This window comes from Gigantopelta aegis, chromosome 12 (genome assembly GCF_016097555.1).
Source record: "Gigantopelta aegis isolate Gae_Host chromosome 12, Gae_host_genome, whole genome shotgun sequence".
NCBI lineage: Eukaryota > Metazoa > Mollusca > Gastropoda > Neomphalida > Peltospiridae > Gigantopelta > Gigantopelta aegis.
The window spans coordinates 18,639,268-18,654,440 of NC_054710.1; the positions used below are offsets into that span (position 1 = coordinate 18,639,268).

Here is a 15,173-nt window from a genome sequence, read left to right on the forward strand (position 1 = left end):
GTAACCACAATTTGCAATACATACCTTATTGCAATATATATTGCAGTATGCAGACATGTAGATGATATTATTTAATTTTTATATTTATGGGTGTGGTTTTTTTTAAACAGAAGGGATAAACTTTTTTATGAACTTCATTAGTTTCAATTGTCAAACTAAATTATTGAATCCATCTTTTTCTTAAAAAAAATATCAGCAAATCTACATGTACTGAATATACGTTGTGATGATACGTCATAACTACCCCCTGTGGTAGACATGTAGACACTGACATCATTTGTATGTTTTTATCTTGAATCATGAATGCAGAACAATAAACATCAAAACAAGAAGAAGAAAAATCGGTAAAAAAAAATCCAAGTAAAACTAATACTGACAGTGAGAGCGATAGTATAACTGATGCGTGTGTCTTGTATAGTAACTGTACTGACAGTGAGGGCGATAGTATAACTGATGCGTGTGTATAGTAATTGTACTGACAGTGAGGTCTATAGTATAACTGATGCGTGTGTATAGTTATTGTACTGACAGTGAGGCGATAGTATAACTGATGCGTGTGTATAGTAATTGTACTGACAGTGAGGGTGATAGTATAACTGATGTGTGTATAGTAACTGTACTGACAGTGAGGGTGATAGTATAACTGATGCGTGTGTATAGTAACTGTACTGACAGTGAGGGCGATAGTATAACTGATGCGTGTGTATAGTAATTGTACTGACAGTGAGTGCGATAGTATAACTGATGTGTGTGTCTTGTATAGTAACTGTACTGACAGTGAGGGCGGTAGTATAACTGATGTGTGTATAGTAATTGTACTGACAGTGAGGGCGATAGTATAACTGATGCGTGTGTCTTGTATAGTAACTGTACTGACAGTGAGGGCGATAGTATAACTGATGCGTGTGTATAGTAACTGTACTGACAGTGAGGGTGATAGTATAACTGATGCGTGTGTCTTGTATAGTAACTGTACTGACAGTGAGGGCGATAGTATAACTGATGCGTGTGTATAGTAACTGTACTGACAGTGAGGGTGATAGTATAACTGATGCGTGTGTCTTGTATAGTAACTGTACTGACAGTGAGGGCGATAGTATAACTGATGCGTGTGTATAGTAATTGTACTGACAGTGAGGGCGATAGTATAACTGATGCGTGTGTATAGTAATTGTACTGACAGTGAGGGCGATAGTATAACTGATGCGTGTGTATAGTAATTGTACTGACAGTGAGGGCGATAGTATAACTGATGCGTGTGTATAGTAATTGTACTGACAGTGAGTGCGATAGTATAACTGATGTGTGTGTCTTGTATAGTAACTGTACTGACAGTGAGGGCGGTAGTATAACTGATGTGTGTATAGTAATTGTACTGACAGTGAGGGCGATATTATAACTGATGTGTGTGTCTTGTATAGTAACTGTACTGACAGTGAGGTTGATAGTATAACTGATGCGTGTGTATAGTAATTGTACTGACAGTGAGAGCGATAGTATAACTGATGCGTGTGTATAGTATAGTAACTGTACTGACAGTGAGGGCGATAGTATAACTGATGCGTGTGTATAGTAATTGTACTGACAGTGAGTGCGATAGTATAACTGATGTGTGTGTATAGTAATTGTACTGACAGTGAGGTCTATAGTATAACTGATGCGTGTGTATAGTTATTTAATGACAGTGAGGGCGATAGTATAACTGATGCGTGTGTATAGTAATTGTACTGACAGTGAGGGCGATAGTATAACTGATGTGTGTGTATAGTAATTGTACTGACAGTGAGGGCGATAGTATAACTGATGTGTGTGTATAGTAATTGTACTGACAGTGAGGGCGATAGTATAACTGATGTGTGTGTATAGTAATTTGTACTGACAGTGAGGTCTATAGTATAACTGATGGGTGTGTATAGTTATTGTACTGACAGTGAGGCGATAGTATAACTGATGCGTGTGTATAGTAATTGTACTGACAGTGAGGGTGATAGTATAACTGATGTGTGTATAGTAACTGTACTGACAGTGAGGGTGATAGTATAACTGATGCGTGTGTATAGTAACTGTACTGACAGTGAGGGTGATAGTATAACTGATGCGTGTGTATAGTAATTGTACTGACAGTGAGGGTGATAGTATAACTGATGTGTGTATAGTAACTGTACTGACAGTGAGGGTGATAGTATAACTGATGCGTGTGTATAGTAACTGTACTGACAGTGAGGGTGATAGTATAACTGATGCGTGTGTATAGTAATTGTACTGACAGTGAGGGTGATAGTATAACTGATGTGTGTATAGTAACTGTACTGACAGTGAGGTCTATAGTATAACTGATGCTTGTGTATAGTAATTGTACTGACAGTGAGGGTGATAGTATAACTGATGTGTGTATAGTAATTGTACTGACAGTGAGGGCGATAGTATAACTGATGTGTGTATAGTAACTGTACTGACAGTGAGGGCGATAGTATAACTGATGTGTGTATAGTAATTGTACTGACAGTGAGGGTGATAGTATAACTGATGTGTGTGTATAGTAATTGTAATTGTACTGACAGTGAGGTCTATAGTATAACTGATGCGTGTGTATAGTAACTGTACTGACAGTGAGGTCTATAGTATAACTGATGCATGTGTATAGTAATTGTACTGACAGTGAGGGTGATAGTATAACTGATGTGTGTATAGTAACTGTACTGACAGTGAGGGCGATAGTATAACTGATGTGTGTATAGTAATTGTACTGACAGTGAGGGTGATAGTATAACTGATGTGTGTGTGTAGTAATTGTACTGACAGTGAGGGCGATAGTATAACTGATGCATGTGTATAGTAATTGTACTGTCAGTGAGGGCGATAGTATAACTGATGTGTGTATAGTAATTGTACTGACAGTGAGGGTGATAGTATAACTGATGTGTGTGTGTAGTAATTGTACTGACAGTGAGGGTGATAGTATAACTGATGTGTGTATAGTAGTTGTACTGACAGTGAGGGTGATAGTATAACTGATGCGTGTGTATAGTAATTGTACTGACAGTGAGGGCGATAGTATAACTGATGTGTGTATAGTAGTTGTACTGACAGTGAGGGTGATAGTATAACTGATGTGTGTATAGTAATTGTACTGACAGTGAGGGTGATAGTATAACTGATGTGTGTGTAGTAATTGTACTGACAGTGAGGGCGATAGTATAACTGATGCGTGTGTATAGTAATTGTACTGACAGTGAGGGTGATAGTATAACTGATGTGTGTATAGTAATTGTACTGACAGTGAGGGCGATAGTATAACTGATGTGTGTGTATAGTAACTGTACTGACAGTGACTAGACTGATGCATGTGTATAGTAATTGTACTGACAGTGAGGGCGATAGTATAACTGATGTGTGTATAGTAATTGTACTGACAGTGAGGGCGATAGTATAACTGATGCATGTGTATAGTTATTGTACTGACAGTGAGGGCGATAGTATAACTGATGTGTGTGTATAGTAATTGTACTGACAGTGAGGGCGATAGTATAACTGATGTGTGTATAGTAATTGTACTGACAGTGAGGGTGATAGTATAACTGATGTGTGTATAGTAATTGTACTGACAGTGAGGGTGATAGTATAACTGATGTGTGTATAGTAACTGTACTGACAGTGAGGGCGATAGTATACTGATGTGTGTATAGTAATTGTACTGACAGTGAGGGTGATAGTATAACTGATGTGTGTGTATAGTAATTGTAATTGTACTGACAGTGAGGTCTATAGTATAACTGATGCGTGTGTATAGTAACTGTACTGACAGTGAGGTCTATAGTATAACTGATGCATGTGTATAGTAATTGTACTGACAGTGAGGGTGATAGTATAACTGATGTGTGTATAGTAACTGTACTGACAGTGAGGGCGATAGTATAACTGATGTGTGTATAGTAATTGTACTGACAGTGAGGGTGATAGTATAACTGATGTGTGTGTGTAGTAATTGTACTGACAGTGAGGGCGATAGTATAACTGATGCATGTGTATAGTAATTGTACTGTCAGTGAGGGCGATAGTATAACTGATGTGTGTATAGTAATTGTACTGACAGTGAGGGTGATAGTATAACTGATGTGTGTGTGTAGTAATTGTACTGACAGTGAGGGTGATAGTATAACTGATGTGTGTATAGTAGTTGTACTGACAGTGAGGGTGATAGTATAACTGATGCGTGTGTATAGTAATTGTACTGACAGTGAGGGCGATAGTATAACTGATGTGTGTATAGTAGTTGTACTGACAGTGAGGGTGATAGTATAACTGATGTGTGTATAGTAATTGTACTGACAGTGAGGGTGATAGTATAACTGATGTGTGTGTAGTAATTGTACTGACAGTGAGGGCGATAGTATAACTGATGCGTGTGTATAGTAATTGTACTGACAGTGAGGGTGATAGTATAACTGATGTGTGTATAGTAATTGTACTGACAGTGAGGGCGATAGTATAACTGATGTGTGTGTATAGTAACTGTACTGACAGTGAGGGTGATAGTATAACTGATGCATGTGTATAGTAATTGTACTGACAGTGAGGGCGATAGTATAACTGATGTGTGTATAGTAATTGTACTGACAGTGAGGGCGATAGTATAACTGATGCATGTGTATAGTTATTGTACTGACAGTGAGGGCGATAGTATAACTGATGTGTGTGTATAGTAATTGTACTGACAGTGAGGGTGATAGTATAACTGATGTGTGTATAATAATTGTACTGACAGTAAGGTCTATAGTATAACTGATGTGTGTATAGTAATTGTACTGACAGTGAGGGTGATAGTATAACTGATGTGTGTATAGTAATTGTACTGACAGTGAGGGCGATAGTATAACTGATGCGTGTGTATAGTAATTGTACTGACAGTGAGTGCGATAGTATAACTGATGTGTGTATAGTAATTGTACTGACAGTGAGGGCGATAGTATAACTGATGTGTGTATAGTAATTGTACTGACAGTGAGGGTGATAGTATAACTGATGCGTGTATAGTAATTGTACTGACAGTAAGGTCTATAGTATAACTGATGTGTGTATAGTAATTGTACTGACAGTGAGGGTGATAGTATAACTGATGTGTGTATAGTAATTGTACTGACAGTGAGGTCTATAGTATAACTGATGTGTGTATAGTAATTGTACTGACAGTGAGGGTGATAGTATAACTGATGTGTGTATAGTAATTGTACTGACAGTGAGGGCGATAGTATAACTGATGCGTGTGTATAGTAATTGTACTGACAGTGAGTGCGATAGTATAACTGATGTGTGTATAGTAATTGTACTGACAGTGAGGGCGATAGTATAACTGATGTGTGTATAGTAATTGTACTGACAGTGAGGGTGATAGTATAACTGATGCGTGTATAGTAATTGTACTGACAGTAAGGTCTATAGTATAACTGATGTGTGTATAGTAATTGTACTGACAGTGAGGGTGATAGTATAACTGATGTGTGTATAGTAATTGTACTGACAGTGAGGTCTATAGTATAACTGATGTGTGTATAGTAATTGTACTGACAGTGAGGGTGATAGTATAACTGATGCATGTGTATAGTAATTGTACTGACAGTGAGGGCGATAGTATAACTGATGTGTGTATAGTAGTTGTACTGACAGTGAGGGCGATAGTATAACTGATGTGTGTATAGTAATTGTACTGACAGTGAGGGCGATAGTATAACTGATGCATGTGTATAGTAATTGTACTGACAGTGAGGTCTATAGTATAACTGATGTGTGATTTTTGTAATGTCTTTTCTTTGCTGGTTCCATCACAAATGTATTTCTCGTGAAATCACCCATTTGAGATACTAATCGCTAAATATTAGTGTGAAAATATTTCCCTTTACAGAATTGTGTTTGGATATTTTAATCAACATATTGATTAGTTTACTATATTTTTACTAGAACAGAGCTTATTGTGAGTCATAAACTGCATTCCTGAAGTTATGAAGGAGAGCAATTGCTGTCAGTGTTTGAATGGGGTTGGAGAGGGGGGCTGGGGGATCCACAAGATTTTGTTAGCTTTATCTAGAGTAAGTTAACTTTTCTGAAGGCATGTGATTTACAGAAAATTAAAATTGTAAAATAATGCACTTACGAAGTATGAGATGTCACAGTATTTTTGACTTTTGAGTAAATAAATGAGCAGTATTGACTTGCAACGAAGCGAGCCGTTTTTCTGCCATGCTGAAATCGCGGATTGCATCCAACAATAACACGTGGTAGGAATCCTTTAACATAAACACTGCGGGTTGAGCAATTTTAAAACCGTGGCTCTAAAATTTATTTCACGTTCTAGCCAGTGCACTATGACTGGTATATCAAAGGTCATGGTATGTGCTATCCTGTATGTGGGATGGTACATATAAAAGATCCCTTGCTACCAATGGAAAAATGTAGTGGGTTTCCTCTCTATGACTACATTACGAAATTACGAAATGTTTTACATCTATCATCTAATAGCCTATGGTGTCGTTAAACAAAACAAACTTTTAATTTTCTTCTTCAAGTTGTGGAAAAGATTGATTGGACGTGTAGAGAATATAATGTTTCTAATTGTAATAGAGAATTGTAATATTGTAAAATTATTTATTTATAAACAGATGTTTGGACAACTTGCCGAGTCTTTCGCTCGCAGTATTGATTACACACATACACCACACACATCACACACACACCACACACACACACACACACACACACACACCACACACACACACACACACACACACACACACACACACACACACCACACACACACACACACACACACACACCACACACACACCACACACACACACACACACACACCACACACACACACACACACCACACAACACACCCCTGAAATAGTGCATTTCTCATATCAATATAACAGGTAAACAGTCCATTTCTCATATCAATATAACAGGTAAATAGTCCATTTCTCATACCAGTATAACAAGTAAATAGTCCATTTCTCATATCGATATAACAGGTAAATAGTCCATTTCTCATACTGATATAACAGGTAAATAGTCCATTTCTCATACCAACAGTCCATTTCTCATACCAACATAACAGGTAAATAGTCCATTTATCATACCAATATAACAGGTAAATAGTCCATTTATCATACCAATATAACAGGTAAATAGATCATTTCTTTGTATACAATAGTCTGTTTTTTACTTCACGATTTACATGTACATGTATGACAGATGTGTGGAGGTTCTTTGTAATAAAGATATATATTTTTGTTGTGTTTCAGAAATCACTTTGTGTCGTATATTCAGGACTTACGACACAAGCGTGGAGGTTCGTTGTCGGGACTGTCGCTGGAGGAGATTGTCAGATGCATCACAGACACCATCATGTCTCAGGATGGAATTCAGGCGTCCAGTACAAGTCAGGTCGTGTCTCTTACATCTTCCACTCCTTACAGACAAACAGTGTCACATATCTTCTACACAACACTGACAATCAGTGTCACATCTTCTACACACGCAGACAGTGTCACATCTTCTACACACACAGACAATCAGTGTCACATTTTCTACACCACGCTGACAGTCAGTGTCACATCTTCTGCTGACAGTCAGTGTCACATCTTCTACACCACGCTGACAATCAGTGTCACATCTTCTACACCACGCTGACAGTCAGTGTCACATCTTCTACACCATGCTGACAGTCAGTGTCACATCTTCTACACCACGCTGACAATCAGTGTCACATCTCTACACCACACTGACAGTCAGTGTCACATCTTCTACACCATGCTGACAGTCAGTGTCACTTCTTCTACACCACGCTGACAATCAGTGTCACATCTTCTACACCACGCTGACAATCAGTGTCGCATCTTCCACACCACGCTGACAATCAGTGTCGCATCTTCTACAACCACGCTGACAATCAGTGTCACATCTTCCACACCACGCTGACATTCAGTGTCACATCTACACCACGCTGACAATCGGTCACATCTACACCACACTGACAATCAGTGTCACATCTTCTACACCATGCTGACAATCAGTGTCACATCTTCCACTCCATACTGACAATCAGTGTCACATCTTCTACACCACGCTGACAATCGGTGTCACATCTTCTACACCACGCTGACAATAGGTGTCACATCTTCTACACCACGCTGACAATCAGTGTCACATCTTCTACACCACGCTGACAATCAGTGTCACATCTTCTACACCATGCTGACAATCAGTGTCACATATACACCACACTGACAATCAGTGTCGCATCTTCCACACCACGCTGACAATCAATGTCACAACTATAGCTGTTACATCTTCTACACTACACTGACAATCAATGTCACAACTGTAGCTGTCACATCTTCTACACCACAGTGACAATCAGTGTCACAACTGTAGCTGATACATCTTCTACACCACGCTGACAATCAATGTCACAACTAGCTCAATAAGACAACTTGCCCATATAAAATGACGTTCCCTGATGACGCAGTTTTTACATTCTCGTTGCAGCGTCTGGACCAATGGGATGAGGTTATATTGTAATGAATGTAACGGAAATTTAATTAGATATTAGTAAAGTTTGTTTTGTTTAACGACACCACTAGAGCACATTGATTTATTAATCATTTTCTATTGGATGTCATACATTTCGTAATGTTTACATATAGTCTTAAAGAGGAAACCGGCTACATTTTTGCATTAGAAGCAAGGGATAGTACATGCACATGTACCACGGCCTTTGATAGACCAGTCATGGTGCACTGGCTGGAGCGAGAAATAGCGTAATGAGCCCACTGATGGGGATCGATCCCAAACTGACCGCATACTAGGCAGGCGTTTTACCACTGGGCAATGTCCAGCCCCTAAAATACAATAGGAAGGAAAATGTTTTATTTAACAACGCACTCAACACATTTTATTTACGGTTATATGGCATCAGACATATGGTTAAGGACCACACAGATATTGAGAGAGGAAACCCACTATCGCCACTTCATGGGCTACTCTTTTCGATTAGCAGCAAGGGATCTTTGATATGCACCATCCCACAGACAGGATAGTACATACCACGGCCTTTGTTACAGCAGTTGTGGAGCACTGGCTGGAACGAGAAATTACAATAGAATGAAACAAGTCTATGACATTGAAACATCTGTAAAAAATAAGACTAGAGCTCGTCTCAATCACCATTACTTGTCAGAGGTACATGATAAAACACAATTTGTGGTGTTAGAAACACCAGGATGACCAGAAACACTTCGGATGTACAAAATGGATAATCTAAACTTAGTCCAATTTCAGTTAACAAAAACAGCTTCGATTGAGAAAAAATATGCAGTAGTGTATAAAAACGAGGGTGTGTCACTTTAATACAGAACCCTGTTATTATTAGTTGTGTTGTTTTTCAGGTTGCCTCTTCTGCTGCATCAATTCCTAAGCCTCCTGGCCTGACCTCTACGTGGGGTTACAACAACATGCACGCCCACCAGGAGATCTTCATGGAGGAGAAAGATCCGTGTGTGATTTGTCATGAAGAGCTCTCCATCTCAGACATCGCCACGCTGGACTGTAACCACCGCTTCCATGAATCGGTGAGTAACTATAACTGCGAGTGTCATGTTAGCCTGTAACCACCACTTCCACAAATCTGTAACTATAACACTGCGAGTGTCATGTTAGACTGTAACCACCGCTTCCACGAATCTGTAACTATAACACTGCGAGTGTCACATATTTATAGATACATGTTAGACTGTAACCACCGCTTCCACGAATCGGTGAATAACTATAACACTGCGAGTGTCAACTATTTATAGATACATGTTAGACTGTAACAAATCTGTAACTACAACACTGCGAGTGTCACCGCTTCCACAAATCTGAGTCTAACTATAACACTGCGAGTGTCAAGTATTTATAGATACATGTTAGACTGTAACCACCGCTTCCACGAATCGGTGAGTAACTATAACACTGCGAGTGTCAAGTATTTATAGATACATGTTAGACTGTAACCACCGCTTCCACGAATCTGTAACTATAACACTGCAAGTGTCAACCATTTATAGATACATGTTAGACTGTAACCACCGCTTCCACGAATCTGTGAGTAACTAGAACACTGCGAGTGTCAAGTATTTATAGATACATGTTAGCCTGTAACCACTGCTTCCACGAATCTGTAACTATAACACTGCAAGTGTCAACCATTTATAGATACATGTTAGACTGTAACCACCGCTTCCACGAATCTGTGAGTAACTAGAACACTGCGAGTGTCAACTATTTATAGATACATGTTAGACTGTAACAAATCTGTAACTACAACACTGCGAGTGTCACCGCTTCCACAAATCTGAGTCTAACTACAACACTGCAAGTGTCAAGTATTTATAGATACATGTTAAGACTGTAACTACGACTTCCACGAATCTGAGTAACTACAACACTGCGAGTGTCAAGTATTTATAGATACATGTTAAGACTGTAACCACCGCTTCCACGAATCTGAGTAACTACAACACTGCGAGTGTCAAGTATTTATAGACACATGTTAAGACTGTAACCACCGCTTCCACGAATCTGAGTAACTACAACACTGCGAGTGTCAAGTATTTATAGATACATGTTAAGACTGTAACCACCGCTTCCACGAATCTGAGTAACTACAACACTGCGAGTGTCAATTATTTATAGATACATGTTAGACTGTAACCACCACTTCCACGAATCAGTGAGTAACTATAACACTGCGAGTGTCAAGTATTTATAGATACATGTTAGACTGTAGATAACTATAACACTGCGAGTGTCAAGTATTTATAGATACATGTTAGACTGTAACCACCGCTTCCACGAATCTGTAACTATAACACTGCGAGTGTCAAGTATTTATAGATACATGTTAGCCTGTAACCACTGCTTCCACGAATCGGTGAGTAACTATAACACTGCGAGTGTCAAGTATTTATAGATACATGTTAGCCTGTAACCACCGCTTCCACGAATCTGTAACTATAACACTGCGAGTGTCAAGTATTTATAGATACACGTTAGACTGTAACCACCGCTTCCACGAATCTGTAACTATAACACTGCGAGTGTCAAGTATTTATAGATACATGTTAGACTGTAACAAATCTGTAACTACAACACTGCGAGTGTCACCGCTTCCACAAATCTGAGTCTAACTATAACACTGCGAGTGTCAAGTATTTATAGATACATGTTAGACTGTAACCACCGCTTCCATGAGTCTGTAACTATAACACTGTGAGTGTCAACTATTTATAGATACATGTTAGACTGTACCACCGGTGTTACAAATCTGTAACTATAACACTGCAAGTGTCAAGTATTTATAGATACATGTTAGACTGTAACCACGACTTCCACGAATCTGTGAGTAACTATAACACTGCGAGTGACAAGTATTTATAGATACATGTTAGACTGTAACCACCACTGTCATGAATCTGTAACTATAACACTGCGAGTGTCAAGTATTTATAGATACATGTTAAGACTGTAACCACGACTTCCACGAATCTGAGTAACTACAACACTGCGAGTGTCAAGTATTTATAGATACATGTTAAGACTGTAACCACCGCTTCCACGAATCTGAGTAACTACAACACTGCAAGTGTCAAGTATTTATAGATACATGTTAAGACTGTAACCACGACTTCCACGAATCTGTGAGCAACTATAACACTGCGAGTGTCAAGTATTTATAGATACATGTTAAGACTGTAACCACCGCTTCCACGAATCTGAGTAACTACAACACTGCGAGTGTCAAGTATTTATAGATACATGTTAAGACTGTAACCACGACTTCCACGAATCTGTCTTTTATAGTGTTCATCAGTATATTTTCTTTTTTGTTTGTTTTCCCCCAGTCTAAGTAAAAAGTGACAATTCAGATTAATGATTTGTTCTCTTCTTTCAGTGCGTACGTACATGGTTCCGAGAACAGAGCACGTGTCCAAACTGTCGCGTCCATGCCCTGCTTCCAGAAGACTTTCCATCACTCAAATAACATGTCAGACTGATGGTGTTACAATATTCATTCAGTCAGTTATAGCATCCCGTTAATAGACTCAAATGATTATGATGTGGTGTTCTTACCATCATAGTTAAAGGATTGAAACAATGATGGAGTGTTTCTACATCACAGTTAGTGGATTGAAACAATGATGGAGTGTCTCTACATCACAGTTAGTTGATTGAAACAATGATGGAGTGTCTCTACATCACAGTTAAAGGATTGAAACAATGATGGAGTGTCTCTACATCACAGTTAGTGGATTGAAACAATGGAGTGTCTCTATATCACAGTTAGTGGATTCTAATGACAATGTTTCTTCATCAGTTAATAGATTAAACTGAGAAAGCTGTGTTCTTTCTCAACACGGTTAATGAGGAGTGTAACTTTAAAATATCGCTATTGAACTTGATGTCAAACAAAGACAAATCATGTTTTATGCGAGAGTTTCAACATTTACTTAACAGTAGTTTTGGTTATCATACCTATTTACACATGTTCAACTTTTAGACATTTAGTGCTGTTTGGTGGTTTATTATATCATCACTTGAATATTATCAGCGTCTGTGACTAATGCTTTGTTAGACAGGATCGTCCAGCTGTTGTTATTTTCTGTTGCTTCTCTTACTCCAGTAGTAGACACATTCTACTTGTTCTTCAAGACCCATGGTAGAGTGCTCACCTGAGATAATGTCTATGGATAGCTTGCTGCTGTGTGGAAGAACCACAAGTACTTGGGTGTAATTAGGAAGTGTTCTTCGTTTGAAAACATTAATATTTTTGTAGTATTATAATATTATTATATATTATAATTATATCATTATGTTATTGTTTGGGTTTTGGGTTGTTGTTTTTAGATGTATAAATGTTTTACAGGTAGCAGGTTGTTATTTTGACTACTTGCAAGGTGATCCAAGAGCTTTTATTGGATCAGACTGTGAAAGGTTGAAGTCCTTGCTACTCCAGCCATAGCATGTTTGTCGACTTAATTTTACTGGTGATCATCCGAATGTTTGAATAACATTTCACATGTACTATTGGTACCTTGTTGATACCCAATAATTCTAATACTAAAGTCTATATGTTCAGTCGGTGTTGGTTACAGACGCACTGTTGTTACAGGAAATGAAATGAGGGGTGCATTTTGGTCTGACCAGGAAGTGAATGATTACATCTAAACAGGAAGTGAATGATTTTTGTCTAATTGATGACATTTTATTTTTCTTATTATAAATATGACATTTAAAAAAATTGTTTGTTACAAATCAAGAGTAGAGATTGTGTTTTAATATCACTAGCTGAAATAGTTTGTACAAAAAGTAAAGAACCATTTGGTTAATTTTTTCTTACAGCGATAAGATTTGATGTAGGCCTATTATTAAACTAGAAAAAAGTTCAGTTTTATGTACTGGTTTTGAAATGCTGATTGTTGTATTTTTATCCATTATAACTGAAATAAAAAAATAAATAATATTAATAATGTCTTTAGTTTCCTTTTTGTTGACCAAAATGGATGTAGAGAATAGTAGATACCATTTATCTCACGAGTTGTTTTAAAATGTATCTTAACGAGCGAAAGCGAATTTGATACGTTTTTAAACGAGTTGTGAGATAAATGGTATCTAATGGACACGAATGTATTATTCTATTTCTTATATATCCTCAAAAACCAGGTTTTAAAACAAATATTAACATCTTTTTCGACTAAAAGTTATTTACAGCTGTTGCACTTGTAGCTGACTTGTCACAGACTCATGAATGTCAGGTTAACTATATGTCTCAGTGTAATATATTTTTACAGTGTTGTTTTTCATTAGCTGCATGGCACTGGTGACCTGGTCATCACCTACGAGCAGCCAATCGTACGTCTTGAAATTGTTAACACATACGTTTGTTAACAACCCATGTGTTATCAAATTCTTACATGATAAGAAATACATGTAAGTTTTAAGTATGAAAAATCTGCTATGTCAGCCTTTTGCTGAAAAATTTACAAAAAGTTAAAAACACCTGCAAAGTATTCTGCAGTTTTTTGTTCAAGATAAATGTCTCGTACAAATTTTGGACCAGCCCACTTGCATGCGAAAATATAATTTGATTGAGAATTTAATTCCCATAAAAATGATTCCTCTTTTATTTTTAGGGAAAGGATCACTATAGGTAAAACAAAAAGAAATTATAGTTTAACAACTACTCGAGCACACTGATTTATGAATCGGTCGGCTGTTGGATGTCAAACATTTGGCAATTCTGACATTAGTAGCAAGCAATCTTTTATATGCACTTTCCCACAAACAGGACAGCACATACCATGACAGTCGTGCACTGGCTAGACGAAACATAGCCCCGATGGGTTCCACTGATGGGGGACCAATCCTAGACCAACCGTGCATCGGGCGAGCACTTTAGGACATACATGTGTATACCACCAAATCAAATTCCAGACAATAGTAACATGGCGAAAACTCCTACTCAACTGACAAATGCCAGACAATAGTAACATGGCGAAAACTCCTACTCAACTGACAAATCCCAGACAATAGTAACATGGCGAAAACTCCTACTCAACTGACAAATGCCACAAGGGGTGGGACAGCCCAGTGATGAAGCATGATTGGTCTAGGATCGATCCCCGTCGGTGGGCCCCATTGGGCTATTTCTTGTATCAGCCATTGCACTATAACTAGTATATCAAAGGCCATGGTATGTGCTATCCTGTCTGGGATGGTGCACATAGAAAATCCCTTGCTACTAATGGAAAAATGTAGCGGGTTTCCTAAGACTATATGTCAAATTACCAAATTACAAATTGTTTGACATCCAACAGCCGATGATTAATAAACCAATGTGCTCTAGTTGAATCGTTCAACAAAACAAACATATACACCACAGATATACTACCATCCATCACCCTTAAAGTAATTTAAACAAATTGGGGGTTATGCTGCTCATTTCACAGAGAAAACGGTAGAGTATGACTAACCGAGTTCTGCACAAAAATTGTCACACTATTTTTACTAGGACACCCACACACGTTTCGGTTGTTGGTACACTGACATTAGTTCAAATTAAATTACAACAATTTA

General features: G+C 38.0%; 1 protein-coding gene across 1 annotated transcript in view; it reads left to right on the plus strand.

Moving 5' to 3' along the window:
- LOC121385873 overlaps positions 1 to 13,564 on the plus strand; it is a 100,433-nt gene extending 86,869 nt beyond the window's left edge. Inside the window, exons 28-31 of the mRNA XM_041516664.1 lie at positions 6,654 to 6,673; positions 7,301 to 7,442; positions 9,446 to 9,628; positions 11,992 to 13,564. Coding sequence (XP_041372598.1) covers positions 6,654 to 6,673; positions 7,301 to 7,442; positions 9,446 to 9,628; positions 11,992 to 12,081 — 435 coding nt within the window. The 3' untranslated portion in view covers positions 12,082 to 13,564. The remainder of the gene's footprint in view (positions 1 to 6,653; positions 6,674 to 7,300; positions 7,443 to 9,445; positions 9,629 to 11,991) is intronic.
- Positions 13,565 to 15,173: the final 1,609 nt, after the last annotated feature.